At 38.8% G+C, this 17834-nt stretch overlaps 1 protein-coding gene across 3 annotated transcripts in view; it reads right to left on the bottom strand.

The window, feature by feature from the left end:
- The window catches only part of BORA (BORA aurora kinase A activator), a 27392-nt gene that overhangs the window by 9102 nt on the left and 456 nt on the right, over nt 1-17834 (bottom strand). Inside the window, exons 1-8 of one of the 3 annotated variants that reach the window (XM_069602326.1) lie at nt 17705-17793; nt 16261-16425; nt 14433-14539; nt 12100-12145; nt 8557-8638; nt 1834-1899; nt 1025-1081; nt 392-618 (exon numbers count right to left, since the gene is read on the bottom strand). In XM_069602326.1, coding sequence (XP_069458427.1) covers nt 392-618; nt 1025-1081; nt 1834-1899; nt 8557-8638; nt 12100-12145; nt 14433-14539; nt 16261-16410 — 735 coding nt within the window. In that variant the 5' untranslated portion in view covers nt 16411-16425; nt 17705-17793. Of the gene's footprint in view, nt 1-391; nt 619-1024; nt 1082-1833; nt 1900-8556; nt 8639-12099; nt 12146-14432; nt 14540-16260; nt 16426-17072; nt 17215-17704; nt 17794-17834 lie in introns of those variants that run through there. The other 2 variants (XM_069602327.1, XM_069602328.1) reach the window with 2 other exon arrangements.

Genomic DNA, 17834 nt, shown 5'->3' with positions numbered 1-17834 from the left:
GGATAGTTAAGAAGACTTCCAAAATTTTGAAACATAATATACTAGACAGATAAAAATACACCATATTTACACAAACCATTATACTAAGTAGCAGTTTATGAAAAAAATTAAGTTACTCCACTACTACCAAACTAGGTGTGTTATGCTGAAAATCTTCCATAATTCAGTAAATATCTTATACTGAAATTTCTTGAGACTCATTTACCTCTAAATACACAGTTGGAGTGTGACCAAAACCATTCTATACCTAATGACAAAATGTGAACTGGGCTAACCCACATGAAATATAAAACCCAACAGACAATGAATCATTCCTCTTGAGAGCAACAGGAACTTCTAGGTCCAAGATGCCTACAGCCAACCAACCAGTCACTGTTAATCCACTTCTTACCGAACTCGGGGTCTGCACAGGGCTCCTACACTGCACAGGAGATAATTCTATTGAATAAAAAACCTCAAGTGACGTCTGGGCACCACTACGAGGACTTCTGGGAGAAGCTGGAGGTAAGGAGTCAGAGATACTTCCGTTGCCATCTAAAAAGAGCTTTCTTCTGAGGGATGAAGAACTGAGGTTTCCAGGAGACTGATCTGCAAATTCATCAGCTCTAAAATAGTCACCTACATTTAATATTAATGGAATAAAAGGCAGAGCTAGTCATTCAGAAGAGCAGTTATATTTTAATTGTCTGATTAAAAAAAAAAGTTTGTATTAGGTTTGAATTTTTTTTCAAAAAGAGGGTAAAAGTTTAACTGCATAGATGCTGTTTGAAATCCTTTTTTGAGTGTTTCCTTATTAGTATGGGTAATATCACTAAGATGTGTCTGTGAATAGTTTATGTATATAGTTAAGTTCATTATGACAAAAAGGCTAATTCAGGCCTTGTTAAAGAAAAATTAGAAATTCCAGGATGGCTTCCTCACCTCTTTAAAAAGAGGTATTGCCACAGATCCCCATTTACAAAGAAGCATTAAAACAAAATCTTTTATTTAAGTTATTAAAGGTTTAAACAAATACAATACTTACCTAATATCTTTTCTAAATTAAAATCCACAGGAAGAGACAGCAATGTCTGGCAAGCAGCTGGAAGCAAGCAGATAAATAAATACAAACACAGTTAAATCAAGGCAAGCATCTAACATGCAGCTCAGTACGGGTTTCCCAATCAACTGTCTCCCCATGACGCTCCAGCCAAACTTGGTCATTTCCTTTATGCATCCCATTCCACACCATCTTCCCATAGACAGGTTCCCTCACTTTCTAACATTGATGTAAACCCATAAATGCTAAAAGTTAAGTCCTGGTTGTGCTGCTGGCACATGAATTAAAAAAGCAGCCGGCTTAAATCTGGGGACAGATTTCCCAATATTAACAAAGTTTCACAAGAATGCCTTCCAAAACCAAAAATCAATCCACAGGCTTTGCACCACAACATAACACACTATTGCCATTTCTCAAACATGGCCAGATAGATCTATTAATATTCCCTGGTGGCTCAGATGGTAAAGCGTCTGCCTGCAATGCGGGAGACCTGGGTTCAATTCCTGGGTCGGGAAGATCCCCTGGAGAAGGAAATGGCAATCCACTTCAGCACTCTGCCTGGAAAATCCCATGGACAGAGGAGCCTGATAGGCTACAGTCCCTGGGGTCGCAAAGAGCTGCACACAACTGAACAATCTCACTTTCACTTTCACAAGGTCAGTTTTCATAAAGCTCAATTATAAAAAGCAAACAATTTCAATTCCAGAGTGAAATATTATCACATGAACTGAATTTAATATTAAATGTTGCATTAGTATAGAACATATTTCTTTTCTAGTTTATACCATACTCACCATTGCTTTTTTCAGAATGGATGGTCAGCTTTCTTCCAACCGGAGATTCATTATTTGTGTTGATACCTATAAAACATTCTAAGTGAAAAATCTTAAATTTTCTATTCATTTACTATAGGGTTACTTTTTCCATATCAAAAAAATAAAGTGTGGGAGCTTTTATTTTACATTTAAAAAACAAATGCTTGCATATGTAAATATAAAATTTGACAAGCTTCTGTTAAATTTATTTATTTTCCAATTTGTGGAAGCGCTAGGATAAGAACATTAAAACTGGAGCACTAGGACTGGAAAAGGTCAGTTTTCATTCCAATCCCAAAGAAAGGCAATGCCAAAGAATGCTCAAACTACTGCACAATTTCACTCATCTCACACGCTAGCAAAGTAATGCTTAAAATTCTCCAAGCCAGGCTTCAGCAATATGTGAACCATGAACTTCCAATGTTCAAGCTGGTTTTAGAAAAGGCAGAGACCAGAGATCAAATTGCCAACATCCGCTGGATCATCAAAAGAGCAAGAGAGTTCCAGAAAAACATCTATTTCTCCTTTATTGGCTATGCCAAAGCCTTTGACTGTGTGGATCACAATAAACTATGGAAAATTCTGAAAAAGATGGGAATACCAGACTACCTGACCTGCCTCTTGAGAAACCTGTATGCAGGTCAGGAAGCAACAGTTAGAACTGGACATGGAACAACAGACTGGTCCCAAATAGGAAAAGGAGTGCGTCAAGGCTGTATATTGTCACCCTGCTTATTTAACTTATATGCAGAGTACATCATGACAAACGCTGGGCTGGAAGAAGCACAAGCTGGAATCAAAACTGCCGGGAGAAATATCAATAACTTCAGATATGCAGATGACACCACCCTAATGGCAGAAAGTGAAGAACTAAAGAGCATCTTGATGAAAGTGAAAGAGGAGACTGAAAAAGTTGGCTTAAAGCTCAACATTCAGAAAACTAAGATCATGGCATCTGGTCCCATCACTTCATGGCAAATAGATGGGGAAACAGTGGAAACAGTGGCTGACTTCATTTTTCTGGGCTCCAAAATCAATGCAGATGGTGACTGCAGCCATGAAATTAAAAGACACTTATTCCTTGGAAGGAAAGTTATGACCAACCTAGACAGCATATTAAAAAGCAGAGACATTACTTTGTCAACCAAGGTCCATCTAGTCAAGGCCATGGTTTTTCCAATGGTCATGTATGGATGTGAGAGTTGGACTATAAAGAAAGCTGAGCACCAAAGAATTGATGCTTTTGAACTGTGGTGTTGGAGAAGACTCTTGAGAGTTCCTTGGACTGCAAGGAGATCCGACCAGTCCATCCTAGAGATCAGTCCCGGTGTTCATTGAAAGGACCGATGCTGAAGCTGAAATTCCAATACTTTGGCCACCTGATGCCAAGAGCTGACTCATTTGAAAAGACCCTGATGCTGGGGAAGATTAAGGGGAGGAGGAAAAGGGGACGAAAGAGGATGAGATGGTTGGATGGCATCACTGATTCAATGGACATGGGTTTGGGTGGACTTCGGGAGTTGGTGATGGACAGGGAGGCCTGGCGTGCTGCAGTCCATGGGGTCGCAAAGAGTAGGACATGACTGAGCAACTGAACTGAACTGAGGATAAGAATACTAGAGTTGTTTGCAATTCCATTCTCCAGGGGATCTTTCCAGCCCAGGGACTGAACCCAGGTCTCCTGCACTGCAGGCAGATTCTTTACCATTTGACCCACCAGGGAATCCCCACAAGGCTAAAACTCAAAGATCACCATAGCAAGTAAGGAAGCATCAAAAGATCCTTTTTAAGGGGAGCAGGGTTGGTCTCTATGTCAACCTTAAAACGCTAGGGACACATGTTAGCTAATGTCAATGTCCTCAAGCAGATCCTCAGTGGCTAGATGCTTTTTCACAATAGGTATGGACAGGACATCCCTGGTGAGCCAGTGATTAAGAATCTGCTTGCCAAGGTAGGGAATACCAGTTCAACTTCCGGTCCAGGATGATTCCACAAACTGTGGGGCAACTAAGCCTGTGCAGCACAACTAATGAGCCTGTGCTCCAGAGCCTGTGAGCCACAACCACTTGAGCCTACAAGCCCTAGAGCCTGCGCTTAGAGAAGCCACCACAATGAGAAGCCCTCACATAGCAACTAGAGAATAACCCCTGCTTCCTGCAACCAGAGAAAGTCCATGCACAGCAACAAAGACCCAGAGCTGCCATTAATAACTATTTTTTAATGGGTATAAATTATTGGAATTAAAATGCCAGGCCATTTTGACAGAAACTGCAATTTGATCAGTAAAACTGCACTCAGTCTTTTTCCTCCCCTCAAGACAGGAGTCAAAGATATGGCTACACATAATTTTTTTTCTAAATATATAAGGTAATGACTAGTATTAAGCTTCTTAAATTGAAAAAATCACCAGGTAGTAAATAAATGGGTGAATGAGTGAGTGGGTGGATAATTTAAAATCTCTCATTAAATGTCTACTATCAGAATGGTAAAAGATAAATAAAATTCTAAATTCAAATGCGTTCTTTGCTGTAGGCAGCGTGACCTTCTATAAGGCAAATGTAATAAAGGTGCTTTGCTGCAAAAACCCTATAACATCCTTGGTCCTTAGGCTAGAGTTCAAACACCTTAAGGAGCTTCCCTGGTAGCTCAGAGGGTAAAGAAACTGCCTGCAATGTGGAAGACCCAGGTTCAGTCCTTGGATTGGGAAGGTCTCCTGGAGACCTTCTCTTTGAAAAGGGAATGGCTACCTATTCCAGCATTCTTGCCTAGAAAATCCCATGGACAAAGGAGCTTGGCAGGCTACCATCCACAGCTCTCAGAGAAGAGTCGGACACAACTGAGTGACTAACACTTTCATACTTTTTCACCAAACATCTTAATAGTGTATATAAAGCTCTTCCAAACCTAGCAGTTTTCCTTCAACCAAACATTTGAGTAACATAAAAAACAAATAGGCTCTCTTTCTTGACTCTGCTGCTGCTGCTAAGTCACTTCAGTCGTGTCCAACTCTGTGTGACCCCATAGACAGCAGCCTACCAGGCTCCCCCGTCCCTGGGATTCTCCAGGCCAAGAACACTGGAGTGGGTTGCCATTTCCTTCTCCAATGCATGAAAGTGAAAAGTGAAAGGGAAGTCACTCAGTCGTGTCCCACTCTTTGCGACCCCATGGACTGCAGCCTTCCAGGCTCCTCCGTCCATGGGATTTTCCAGGCAAGAGTACTGGAGTGGGGTTCCACTGCCTTCTCCTTCTTGACTCTAAGTATTTCTAAAACTCTTTCCTGACTCTTCTTCCCAATTCCCTGACTGTGGCATTATCACAACACTGTTCAACTGTATAGCAATTGTCTCCTCAGTTGTTTCCTCTAAAAGGACTCCATAACTTTAACACCACAATCAAACGAGGAAACATACATAGATTTGATTACAACAAAATAAGAATTCCTACACGACCAAAGACATCAAAACAAAAGTAACACATGTGAAAGGAGATGACATGTGAAATGTTTAGAACTAATGTAACTACTAATGTAACTACACAAAGAATCTTAGCAATTAAATGGAAAAAGAAAAAGACAACTCCAATAAGAATGATTTATAAATAGGGATTTTACAAAAGGAAATTAAAAAGCTGTGAGCATATGAGAAATGAAAATTAAAACAATCATTTAGAATGTCAAACAAACCACTGCTGTTGTTGTTAAGTCATGTCTCTTCTGTTATACCGTAGACTGTAGCCTGCCAAGCTCCTCTGTCCATGTGATTTTCAGGCAAGAATCCTGGAGTGGGTTGTCATTTCCTTTTCCAGCAACCCAGGGATCAAACACATCTCCTGGGTCTCATGCACTGGCAGGTGGATTCTTTACCACTGAGCCACCAGGGAAGCCCCAACACATTAGAACGGCACAAATCTGAAAGCCAAGTGTTGGCAGGGATGTAGAGACACAGGAGTCCTAAACACTGCGGGTGGGCATGCAGGGTGTGTGGTCATTCTGGAGAGCACTCTAGCTCTGCACAATCAAATCAGATAAACACACTGTCTTTAGCTCAGAAATTCTCAGCCTGTGTATACTTTTCTAAGAAATTCTCATTTAAGTCCATAAATAAAACAACAAGTACACTCCTTGAAGCACCCTGCTACATAAATATTAGTAATAGTAAAAGTTGACAGCATAAAGTCCACATGTACAAACAGAATCATTTTCCCCCGTGACTCACAATTTCCTTTATTATTCTTTAGGTAAATAACACTGAGCACTAACCACGTGCTAAGTATGTGGTCTTGGAGGTATCATCTCATTTAATCTTCCCAACAACCATCATTTCATAGGTAAGGAGAGTGAGGCACAGAACAGCTAAGTAACTCACGTAAAGTCACACAGCTACTAAACTATACTGCTATACAGCACAGCTCAAACTCAGACAGTATTACTCTAGACAAAGGGTCAGCAAATGATTGCCCATGGGCCAAATCTGTCTTGTTGCCTTTTTTTGTAAATAAAGTTTTACTGGAACACATCCACACTCATTCATTATGTATCATCAGTGTTCCTTTCATGGTACAGTAGAACTGAGTGGTTGCAGTAGAAACAGTATGGTCTGCAAAGCCTAGAATATTTAACAATTGATCCTTTACAGACAGAGGTTGCCATCCTCTATTCTAAGATCACATTTTCCAGGAGAGCTTTTTCTGGAATGATGGAAAAGTTCTGTATCTGGGGCCAACACGGTCGCCACTAGGTGTGGCTACTGGGCACCTGAAATGTGAATGTATGACCAGGAAACCAAACTTCAAATTTTAGTTCATTCAAATTTAAATAGCCACATGCGGCTAATAGCTACTATATGTCAAGAACTATGAAGGGTCTGACAAGTTAGCATGTCAACGTTCCATGGACACTGGCTGAAGACATAAGGCTTCGGGTCAAAGACAAAGGACTTCACTATTCTCACCATAGCAGGCAGCATGAGCTTCATGTTCGTATCAGTTCTCTTTGACCATCAATCCTAAGTGATACGAAACAGTCCTGGCAGATACAGCACACACAGAGGGTCCGTGTCCCCACCAAGAAACCCTGAGCTTAGGAAATCCCATTCTTATAAGCTGCAACCCAACCTGCTCCAGAGGGAAACAGTACCACTATTATATCAGATATCAACACAAACCTACCTTCTGCTCCAGAAGGATGCTCTATCTCTATTCTCCAAGGATGTTCACAATACAAACATCCTTGAAAAGATAGTTTGGAACAAAACCTGTCCGTGCTACCCTTCGTGAGACGTATAGAAATGAGAGACCCACAGAGAACTGAACTGTCTTCCAACACCATCTTGCATAGCAAAGCTCCCCTGATCAGCCACAACACTCTGTCATCATGGGCTTGATGACCATACCAAAGAGGCCATATGTGGTATTTCTAGCATTTTCCTGATTCACGTCACTTTAAAACAGGATACTTTAAGTATAAAATGATGTTTAAAAATAAGATCACATAAGAAGGTTGATTCACCTGTTCAAAAGTCCAACATTTAAAAACTGGGGGCAGGGAACCTAGTATCTATGAAGATGTTACCTTGGATACAGAATTTCAGAACTGGGAGGGATGTTAACATACAACCATCTTGTTTAACTCCTTGATTTTAGAAATAAAAAACTGAGGCCAAAAGGCACTGAAAAAGTTGATCAAGATCACTCCTTCCGGTTTATAATACAGAAGGTCTACAACCCAGGTCTCCACTGGCTATTGCACGCCACCTTTACTTTGAAATGAATCTGAACGAAGTACAGAATCTGAACTGAGAAATGCTTCGCTTTAAAGCCAGGTTCTGACACCTTATTTCTGTAACTCTGGACAGGTGCTCTAGCCTTTTGAAAACTAGGTTTTCTCACTTATAAAATGAGGTCAATAACAGCACCTCTTTCATACAAGCTGTTGCAAGAATACTGAAAGCGCTGAACACTGGGCACATGAAAAGTGACTGACCCATCTTTCCAATATTGTTGTGTCTTGATAAAGAACAGGACAAACATTCCCTCTTATACTGTGTCCTATTAATGGGTGCCATTCTGAAAAGTAGCAATTCCACTGAAATGAGGGGTGTGTGTATAAAAGCAATATTTGAACACTGCTCACAACTCAGAGGACAGTGAGAGCAAATATAAGCTAACCATTTCCTGCAAGTAGAAAAACATTCGAAAGGTTGTTGGCTTGACCTTCAATTTTCTTATTAACTTTGCAGATAATTGGCTGTATTACACCACCCCAGAGGTCATATAAATGCCCATTCCTCCTCTACTACTATAAGAAACCAGCAAACTAGCAAAAAACAAAGCAATTTAAGGATTTCCATTAAAAAAATTAACTTTCAAAATCACTGCAAAAATCATTAACAAGTCAGATCTATATCCAATACTATTTCTGCACCTATGGGTCTCTATAACCATCATTATAACTTGATATTCACAATAATCATGAAGAAAAAAATTAAATTCAGAAGAGAATGGCTAAAAAAAAAGAATTTTGTAAATTTTAGTCAAGTTTTGAATCCTTACTTTTAAATAGTTAAACCTGGTATCCCAGAAATTTAATTTTATAGCAAGCTTCCTACCAAAGCAGATAAACTGATACTTCACTATATATGTTGTTTTACATTCACTGCTTTCTATTTTTATGAGTTTTATTCACACAATTTTTAATACACTCACATTTACTGGAATGATACTCTGAAAGCTGTTTCCCTTCATGATCAGTCCAAGGAGAGGGTACGATGACATCCTTAGTGAAAAACTAGGAGAATTAAAAGTCCTTCCATTAGGCATATGAAATAGGAAATGGTAGTTGTGCTAAATAACCATCAAACATGCTACACACTGACTTTATAGTTATATTTTAAAATTTAACACTTAAAGCTCAAGTGAGCAAAGGTGAAATGGAAGAAATTTAAAGTATATATAAAGAGAAAGTTTAAAACTTCAAATCAACCCCTTACATTTGAAATTTGCAAATTAAGCTAAAGGTATTATTCACAAAGAAAATATCTTTCATTTCTCCCCAAACTTTTTTGGAGGGAAGGATGAGGTTGACAAAAGGGAGGATGAAGAGGGAAGGAAGAAAGGAAGACAGACATATATTTGTAAACCAAGAGGAGATGTGCTGGAGCTACCTTGTCCTGACTCTCAAAATCTGATTATTAACTTTTCAGGAATCCTGTGGATCAGTTGTCAAACAAAGCCAACATTAAAATTATGTAAGCTTAAATAAATATTTAAAAATAAAATAAAAACCCAAATCATCCCTTGCGAATTATTTTACTACATGTAACAATATCTATGCTCCTGAGGGTATTTACAGAGAGTCTCCTACATATGAATGAGTTCTATTTCAAAAAAAGTTCGCAGGTCCAATTTGTTCGTAAATCCAACAAAGTTAGCCTAGGTACCCAGCTAACACAGTCATCTATATAGTATTGTGTTGTCATAGATGTATAATACTTTTCACACAAATAACACAGAAAAAGCAAATAAAAAAATTAAGAAAACATTTTGAATCTTACAGGATAGTACAGCTGGCATACAGGAGCTGACATCAAGTGAAAAGACAAGAAGAGCTACTGGCTGGAGGAGGGAGAGGAGGTGGGAGAGGGGAGAGCTGGGGGACCATCAGCAACAGGAGACGGAGGGCACGCTGCACTTTCACTCACGCCTGACGCTGATGGCACGGGTTCTGGTTTGCAACTTGAAGGTTCGAATACAGGGACTTACTGTCTTTTGTATTTGTGTGGTAGAATGCCTGCATATAATGGTGTACCACATACATTTCTTTTCCCATTCAGCAATGTAATCAAAAGTGGAGGGACAGCATTTGGATAAATGCTGTATTACTGTATTAGGCTTAATTCACTTTATATCGGAATAAAAGAGGAAAGACATTTATACCAACACTCTAATACAGTAAGTAGTACAGTATTTTGCCCTCCCAACTCTACGTTTTGAAGGTAACACAAAAATTTTCTTTGTATTTTGCAATACTTATGACAAAAAACTAATTTCCTGACTAAACTACCTATGAACACATAAAGAAATGATGTTTAAAAAATGGAGATGGGGAGCAGAGATACAGTTCCCCTAAAAAAAAAGGAATATAAAAGACTCACAAACTCATGAAGCAAAGCATAAGTTCACTCAAAACGAAAGAGATGGAAATCCAATAACAAGATAAAAATTTTAAAGTAGTAAGAATAGCATTATTTAAGCAGCTTGCTGACAGCCAGTATTGCAGATATGAGAATATAGGCAGTATCATAACATGGCCAGGAGAACAAATTGGTACAACCTTTAGGGAAGGCAATATGGCAAAATATAGAATTGATGCTTTTGAACTGTGGTGTTGGAGAAGACTCTTGGGAATCCCTTGGACTGCAAGGAGATCCAACCAGTCCATCCTAAAGGAGATCAGCCCTGGGTGTTCTTTGGAAGGAATGATGCTAAAGCTGAAACTCCAGTACTTTGGCCACCTCATGTGAAGAGTTGACTCATTGGAAAAGACTCTGATGCTGGGAGGGATTGGGGGCAGGAGGAGAAGGGGACGACAGGGGATGAGATGGCTGGATGGCATCACTGACTCGATGGACGTGAGTTTGAGTGAACTCCGGGAGTTGGTGATGGACAGGGAGGCCTGGCGTGCTACAGTTCATGGGGTCGCAAAGAGTTGGACAAGACTGAGCGACTGAACTGAACTGATACCAAAATTGAAAACACAAACCCTCTGATTTAGCGAGTCCATAAAGATATATGTACAAGTGTGTTCATTGCAGAAAAACACTGAACACAACCTACACATCTGTCAATGGGGCTGGATTTGATTATGATACATTCATACAATGGAATACTATGCTATTTACTAAAAATCACTATGTGCTGATAATCAAAAATAAAATCTAAGCGATTATTAAGCAGAAAAAGAAAGAGGCAATAGAGTATCAGAATGATGATCCTATTTATGTGCAATTATTTAAAGGACATGAACTATTATATACACAAAATGAATCTGAGAGTATACTTAAGAAATGTTAATAGCAATTACTTTCAAGGAGTAGGACAGGGAATGAGAGGCTCTTTGTTTTAATTTTATGTTTTTATTTTTGCAGTTTGGATTCTTCTGTTTTTACTATGTGCATGTATTTACTGTATGTCACATATATAAACTTGAATTGAATTTGCTACTGATCCATTAACTTCTGCTACATTAGCCATAGTCTTCACTCTGAATTAATTTTCTTAAGTTTTTTCTTAAATTTCCCTTTAAAATTAAGTTGAGAATTTGAAAGAGGAAGCATATTTCCCAAAATGTTGGGAAATGGGGAAGAGTCTGAGAACATTCAACTGGAGAGGAATCAGGTGACTGGATTAGAATGAAAATGTTGAAATTATTAGATAGATTAACAAGTAGATAATATTTAGCAGGAGTAAAGCTTATGAAACTGTTTCCTAAGAAACAGGCTATATCTGAAATATGGGGCTCACTGAATCTCAGAACATGCCATAGCTCAAGTCTTTTGGGGTGTAGAAGAATCAGGCATAGCTAACGAATAGAAGAGGGCAGAGGAAGACTAGTAAGGGGAAAAGGAAGGACAAAAAACGCTGTCACGGCCTGAAGACTTTCTGAAAAATAACTAAGACAGACAACCTTTACACTCTAAAGGATTTTAGCAAAAAAAGGAAAGCAAAAAGTGAAATGCTTAGTTTATTAGCTTTATAAAAACACAAAAAACTATCTTGTGATATACTTTTTCTATTTAACAGTATACTATATTTCATGAAATATATTCAGCGTCTTAAAAATTCAAAGAATTAACAAGAACAAAAAATAAAACCATTCCTGAGGCCAGGCACGATTTTCAAGGCTTGAAAATATCCAGCTTTCTCTACTCCCACTTGAAACAATGGTCCGTGTTCATCAAAGGCACAAGAAGACAAACTATGCTAGGTCCTGAGAAGGAAGAGATGAATTTTGACCAGAAAAGAACTCAGTCTTGGGGAGAAAAGCATTAAACAGATTATTACAATGAAAGACGCTGGATCAGCTCAAAAACACTAGTCTTAGGGGAGCTCCGAGGGATACTGGGAAGGGACAGGCTTGGGGAAGCTGAGACAGGAAAGAATGTGAAGGAAGTCTTCCTCTCTTAGAGGTGCTGTGCACGCAGAATTGATGCTTAACTGGCTTCACCATCAGTAATAGTTTCAAGTTACCTCTTCAATGGCTTTTTGTCTTTTGTCTTCCACATCTTTATCTATTCTACGCAGAGATAAAAAAGAAAAATAACCATACCATTACTTCAGCAGACTGAACATTTAAAATAATAACCTTTCAAAGAAATAGTTTTCTTCCACGTTAGAAACTGGCAAATGTTAAGCTCATTTTAAAAGAAAAATTGGGATCTTATCACATTTTGTAAATGACAGTATTTGGAGAGTCAGCCTTGTGCTATTAGCCTTACCTGCCCCCCCGTTTCCATTCACAGTTTGAATGGAATATTTTCTAGTAAAAGGCTTACATGGATACAATTTTTAAATTACTATTAACAACAGAAATAAAATAATTTGAATAAACTGTGCCCTTTAATCACAATTTAAGAAGTATGTCATGCCACAGAAATCTAAAAACTGTCCAAATTCCTTTTCTTCTATTATAGCAAAATTATCATAGTTGTAGTTCTGGAATCAAATCTTACTTTTGACATAAATGAAAAAAAGACTATCATCCTTACAGTTCTAAATAAACTGGCAAAATTATTAATTCTGAAATTAAATATCAACACTATAAAATTTGAAATATAAAACTTGTCCGAACGAATTTTTTCCCACTTTGATAGAATATGCAATTACAGAACCACAAATTTATTACTTATAGATTTAATATTGCTAGGTCTCAAGGACAAGGCATATACTTGCCAAGGACTCAGCAGTTAGCCTTGAAGGACCACTTCCCTAATCTTTTCCCAGAGAAAGTATTTGCTATCATGAATAACTATGTAAGACACCTTTTTCTCTCTAAATTTTTTTAATCTAATTTGTACCTTAACAAAGCTTATAATAATGTTCAGTTCAGTCGCTCAGTCGTGTCCGACTCTTTGCGACCCCATGACTTGCAGCACACCAGGCCTCCCTGTCCATCACCAACTCCAGGAGTTCACTCAAACTCATGTCCATCGAGTCAGTGATGCCATCTAGCCATCTCATCCTCTTTCGTCCCCTTCTCCTCCTGCCCCCAATGTACATGTATTAAAAATTAAAATCAAGTGGATTTATAAATACAGGAATTGTGAGAAAATACACAACAGTTAGAATCCACATATCTCCATTTGAACAGCCATTATGAGACTTCTAACTCAGTGCTCTTCCTCTTATCGTGGACATCATCGAGATCTCAGTGCATAAAAACAGTGTACAATATTAGTAAGGTCTGATCTAGCAATACTGAATTCAGAAACCTACTGCTTCTTCATCAGAGGACTTCAACAACCTGGGATACGCAGGTGATGGTTGGAAGCAGTGAAAATCAGTTTGGCCAAATATTGTAGAGTTGGATGACAGGAGGGTCTGAGAAGTCATACAGGGCAGGGTGTCCTAACCAATACACCAGCATAACACATACACTGTTCAGTATGATTGGTGTGCCCTGAACAGACCCTTGGCGGGCAAGGAAGGGAAGCACTCTCGGGACTCTTCATCTCCAATATGGATAGACTCATTTCTTTACACCAGGATACCCTGCATTTCTCATTTTTTAGAGAACTGCAGTTCTCATACGTAGCATGGCATGAAAAAGGTGGGAAGCTCTGAAACAGGGAACTTGGGTTAGTGAGGAAGAGGCACTGGAAGCCTGCGCTTATTTCTAAGAATGAATCAACATGTTTTAAGAGTATACTCACTATCCTCGGTAGAAACCATAACCATTTACTGAATTACATGAGTTAAATTAAAATCAGCGCCTTTTCCCCTCTTCTGTGTTACAGGTCTATTTACTGAAATACACCAAGAGTCTTTTCATAAACCTGCTCAGATAATACCTGGTTTACTAGTATAGAAATGTTGTTTCACAACTTGTTGAGTCTAAAGGGCAGGAATAACTTCCTGTACCGCTTCAGTGTCCCCTACAGGGCTCTATAAATTTCTCTTGGCTGTTCACGTTTCAACATACTGAAGAGAGGAGGCAAAATAAGACATATGGTTTGCGTACCACAAAAAATTCATCTCATTTGTGACACATTTGCTTTTTGATATACTTTTCACTTTCCCTATCAAAGGTATCATCTAGTGTTAAGTAAAATCCTTTTACATTCTATCCCCATTCTAGTCCCTTTCTTTAGCACTTTGGATGAGCATTAATTACAAGGGGATGGTCACCAAGCTACCAAGTCAAGAGAAGAAGGGGTACAACAGCAGGACAAATATTTGCAAGAGCATCTCAACACGTGTACATCTTTGTGTGATTAAATTCTAAAATTAAAGGGAAAAGAATTATTCATTACCTTGGACTGATAACACGTTATTACACTTAAGAGCAAGAAAGAAAAACTTACCGAGAACGGCTTAGGTATAAAGCTTGACGATGAATGTCCTCTGGGTCTATTTCTACAGGATTTATTACAGCTAGTTGATCAATAGACCATCTAAATTCCCCTGGAGTCTTAACAAAAGAAAGTGATCTTATGAGCAAAAGCATATAACAGTGCATCAAAATGCTAACTTCAAATGTCAGCTTCAAAAACAATGTGAATGGTTATAATATAAAAAATCTTACAGATATTTGACTTTATCACTAAATTAAAAGGCAAATGGTAAGCAGATCACACTAAATCAACTGACCTGACATTCCATCTGGGTGACTGCTGAAATTACATAATAATAGAAAAATCACAGCATATTAAAGGTATAGAAATTCCACAAATAATTCTCATCAGTGATGCAAAACACAAAATAAAACTAAAAATCTCTTAGAGTTATCAAAAGCCTTTACTTTCACCAGGAATGAATTGAAATTATACAAAGTCCTAACTACAAAAATATCTGCAAAAGCTCATAAAATATGCAATAAATAATTATGAGTGGTAACCAGTGCTGCTTTTCTGTATTCAACGATCCAATAAACCAAAAGTTTATTTTTGTAACTCTACAATTAGAATTTGTAAACCAAACCAAATTCTAATTGGTAAATTTGGAATATATTTTTGAAAAATCAGGCTTAAAAATCCAAGATGTCTGTCATGCATTCTTGCTTTGAGGATTAAGTTGCAGTCATTTTGTTATTTTTATTAAGATTAAATAAAATTGAATACCATTCAATTTAAAATCATGAGGTCACATAATGACTCAATATAAAGTGTATAACTGTAAAACTTTCCTCTAGTGCATAACTAGCTGCATGTAGATATGCACGTGTAGCTAGTAGCATCAAAAGCCACACAGTTTGCAGTTTTCTAGATAATTTGCTAAATCAGAAGATCAAACTTCAAAAGAACTTCTCCATTGTAGTCAATAACAGTAAAAAGAAGCTAAAGAGAGGAAGCCTTCCCTAATATGTTAAAGAGACTATTTCCCTCCATATCAGCCTTCTGTTATAGCACATTACATACTCTCTTGAGGTTGCCAGTTTAGCCTTGTCTATCTCATTAGAGTACAGGTTGACTTGTTTTCAAACAATCTGCAAGCTAAGAATGGGTGACAAAAATCCAAAATAATATTAGCATCTCACATGTGAAGATTATAAATGAAATTCAAATTTCAGTGTCCATAAATAAAGCTCTACTGCAACACAGCCACATTTACTGTTCATATACTACCAATGGCTGCTTCTATAATACAAGGCAGAGGTGAGTAACTGTAACAGCAACCAGATAATCTGCAAAGCCTAAAATATTTACTATCTGGCCCTTAACAGAAAAAGTTTGCTGACCCCTGGTACAGAGTACAAGCTCTCTGAGAATTAGTGTTTTATGACTCTGACTTGTTCGAGATGTAACCTCTGCAGGAAAGAACTGTACCTGACACATACCATTCAAATAAAATGTGCTGAATACCTGAAAATAATTAGACGAAATAGTTTCTTCTCTATTATGGTATTAGTACTTAGACCATCAACATAGTAACTAGTGGCACCCACAGCTGTGAGAAACATGCTAACTAAAAAAAAGCAAGTTGAAAGCTAAGACTGGGTGGCAAAAATCCAAAAGAATATTAGTATAGCTAGTATATATAATATTCGTATAACTAGCTAAGTCATTTTTAGTCCAGTCACTATATTATAAAAACCAATAACCATTAGAATTAAAAAGTGCACTCCAGTTTACCACTTGTAAAGAAAGACTGACATTTAAAGTTATTCGGAAAAAGTAGTTGAGACTAACTTACCGGTAATTTTGTCGATTTAAAAACAGGACTGGAGACAGTTTGTTCATGGAGATTAGAATAATCACCAGGACTTTCAAAAGGATTTAAAATAGGAATCCTTCCTGGAGTTTCAGGTGTTATTTGCATTTTTGATTCTTTGACATCTCCCATAGCACAGAGGAAAAACTAAAAAGAAATCATAAGTATATATAATAAAAGTACAAAGTTCCACAGACATTCATTTTGACAACTAAAGTGTATTCAACAAAGGTTGTTGTTGTTTAGCATCCAGGTGGAGTCCAACTTTTTGCGACCCCATGGAGTATAGCCCACCAGGCTCCTCTGTTCATGGGATTTCCCAGGCAAGAATGCTGGAGTGGGTTGCCATTTCCTTCTCCAGGGGATCTCCCCCATCTAGGGATCGAATGCACGACCCTTGCCATTGGCAAGCGGATTCTTTACTGCTGAACCACCAGGGAAGCCCCATTACCAAACATACATTTCACAAAAAGAATTAACTCAAAACTTAAGCTCCTGGGGCTTTTTTGTAGTTTACACAAGTGTGATGCTCTAAATAATCTTGAAAGCTAGAAGGGTAGGTAAAGTATTAGTGACAGAATTTTGCAGGAGACTTAACAAGCTCAGAGAAGTCAACTGGTTTGTAAGTAGCACTCAACCGAATGTGAATGAGGTGAGTTCCCCCTTCGGGACAACTAAACGTTCTAATAGGCACAAAACCTTTTCCTGCTAAAGAACAGTGGACCTACAGCTTTTTATTATCTCAAGTCTGTAAACAAACACTTTGTACGTAATTCCAACAGCCCAGCAATTACCCAGCAAACTGCAGTTACTAAACAGTTATTTATAGCATCACCAACTCAATGGACATGAGTTTGAGCAAACTCCAGGAGACGATGAAAGACAGGGAAGCCTGGCGTGCTGCAGTCCACGGGGGTCCCAAAGGGTCGGAAAAGCCTGAGCGACAGAACAACAGTAGCAAATAAGAGACGAGGAAAACTCTGGTCCCTTTGTACATAGGTGCCTGTCTTGCACTTTAGCCCCCATCAGAAAAGAAATGACTGATTAGGGCTACGAAATTAACCGCTTTGGATTGCCTCTTCTCAAACACCCTTAGCCTTTGGCTAAGACCCCCACCCTCCCACGATGGAAGCGAGACGACATTATTTCCCGTTAAAGTGAGGGGCAGTACAACTAGAGAAAAGAACCCACTCCATGGAAGGCTGATGTGTAGCTAGCCTCCTCGGATGACAGGCAAAGGAGAACGCTGACGCCAGTGTCATTCCCATCCCTACTCGATCACTCTTCTCTGGGGCCCCCTCTTCCACACCCACTCCCCGGTAGCTCTCATTCATTCCCAGGCGAGCGTGCAGCTGGTTCAGAGCCGGGCAAAGGGAGTTCTCCAACTCGAGACAGGAGGAAAGGCCAGGAATCACAAAGAACATACCTAGTTGTGTATATAAAAAGGAAGCCCCCCCAAAGCGACTCCAGGGCGCTCCCGACGGTGCCGGGTAAGCTCCCACGACAGGCACAGACTCTTTAACTCCCCGCTTCCGCGCTGTCTCAGGCCAACCAGC

The sequence above is a fragment of the Ovis canadensis genome, chromosome 10, assembly GCF_042477335.2.
Source record: "Ovis canadensis isolate MfBH-ARS-UI-01 breed Bighorn chromosome 10, ARS-UI_OviCan_v2, whole genome shotgun sequence".
In the NCBI taxonomy this organism is placed as follows: Eukaryota; Metazoa; Chordata; class Mammalia; order Artiodactyla; family Bovidae; genus Ovis; species Ovis canadensis.
Note: the sequence above shows the minus strand (reverse complement) of the source record. Positions and strands in the feature narration are given on the sequence as shown.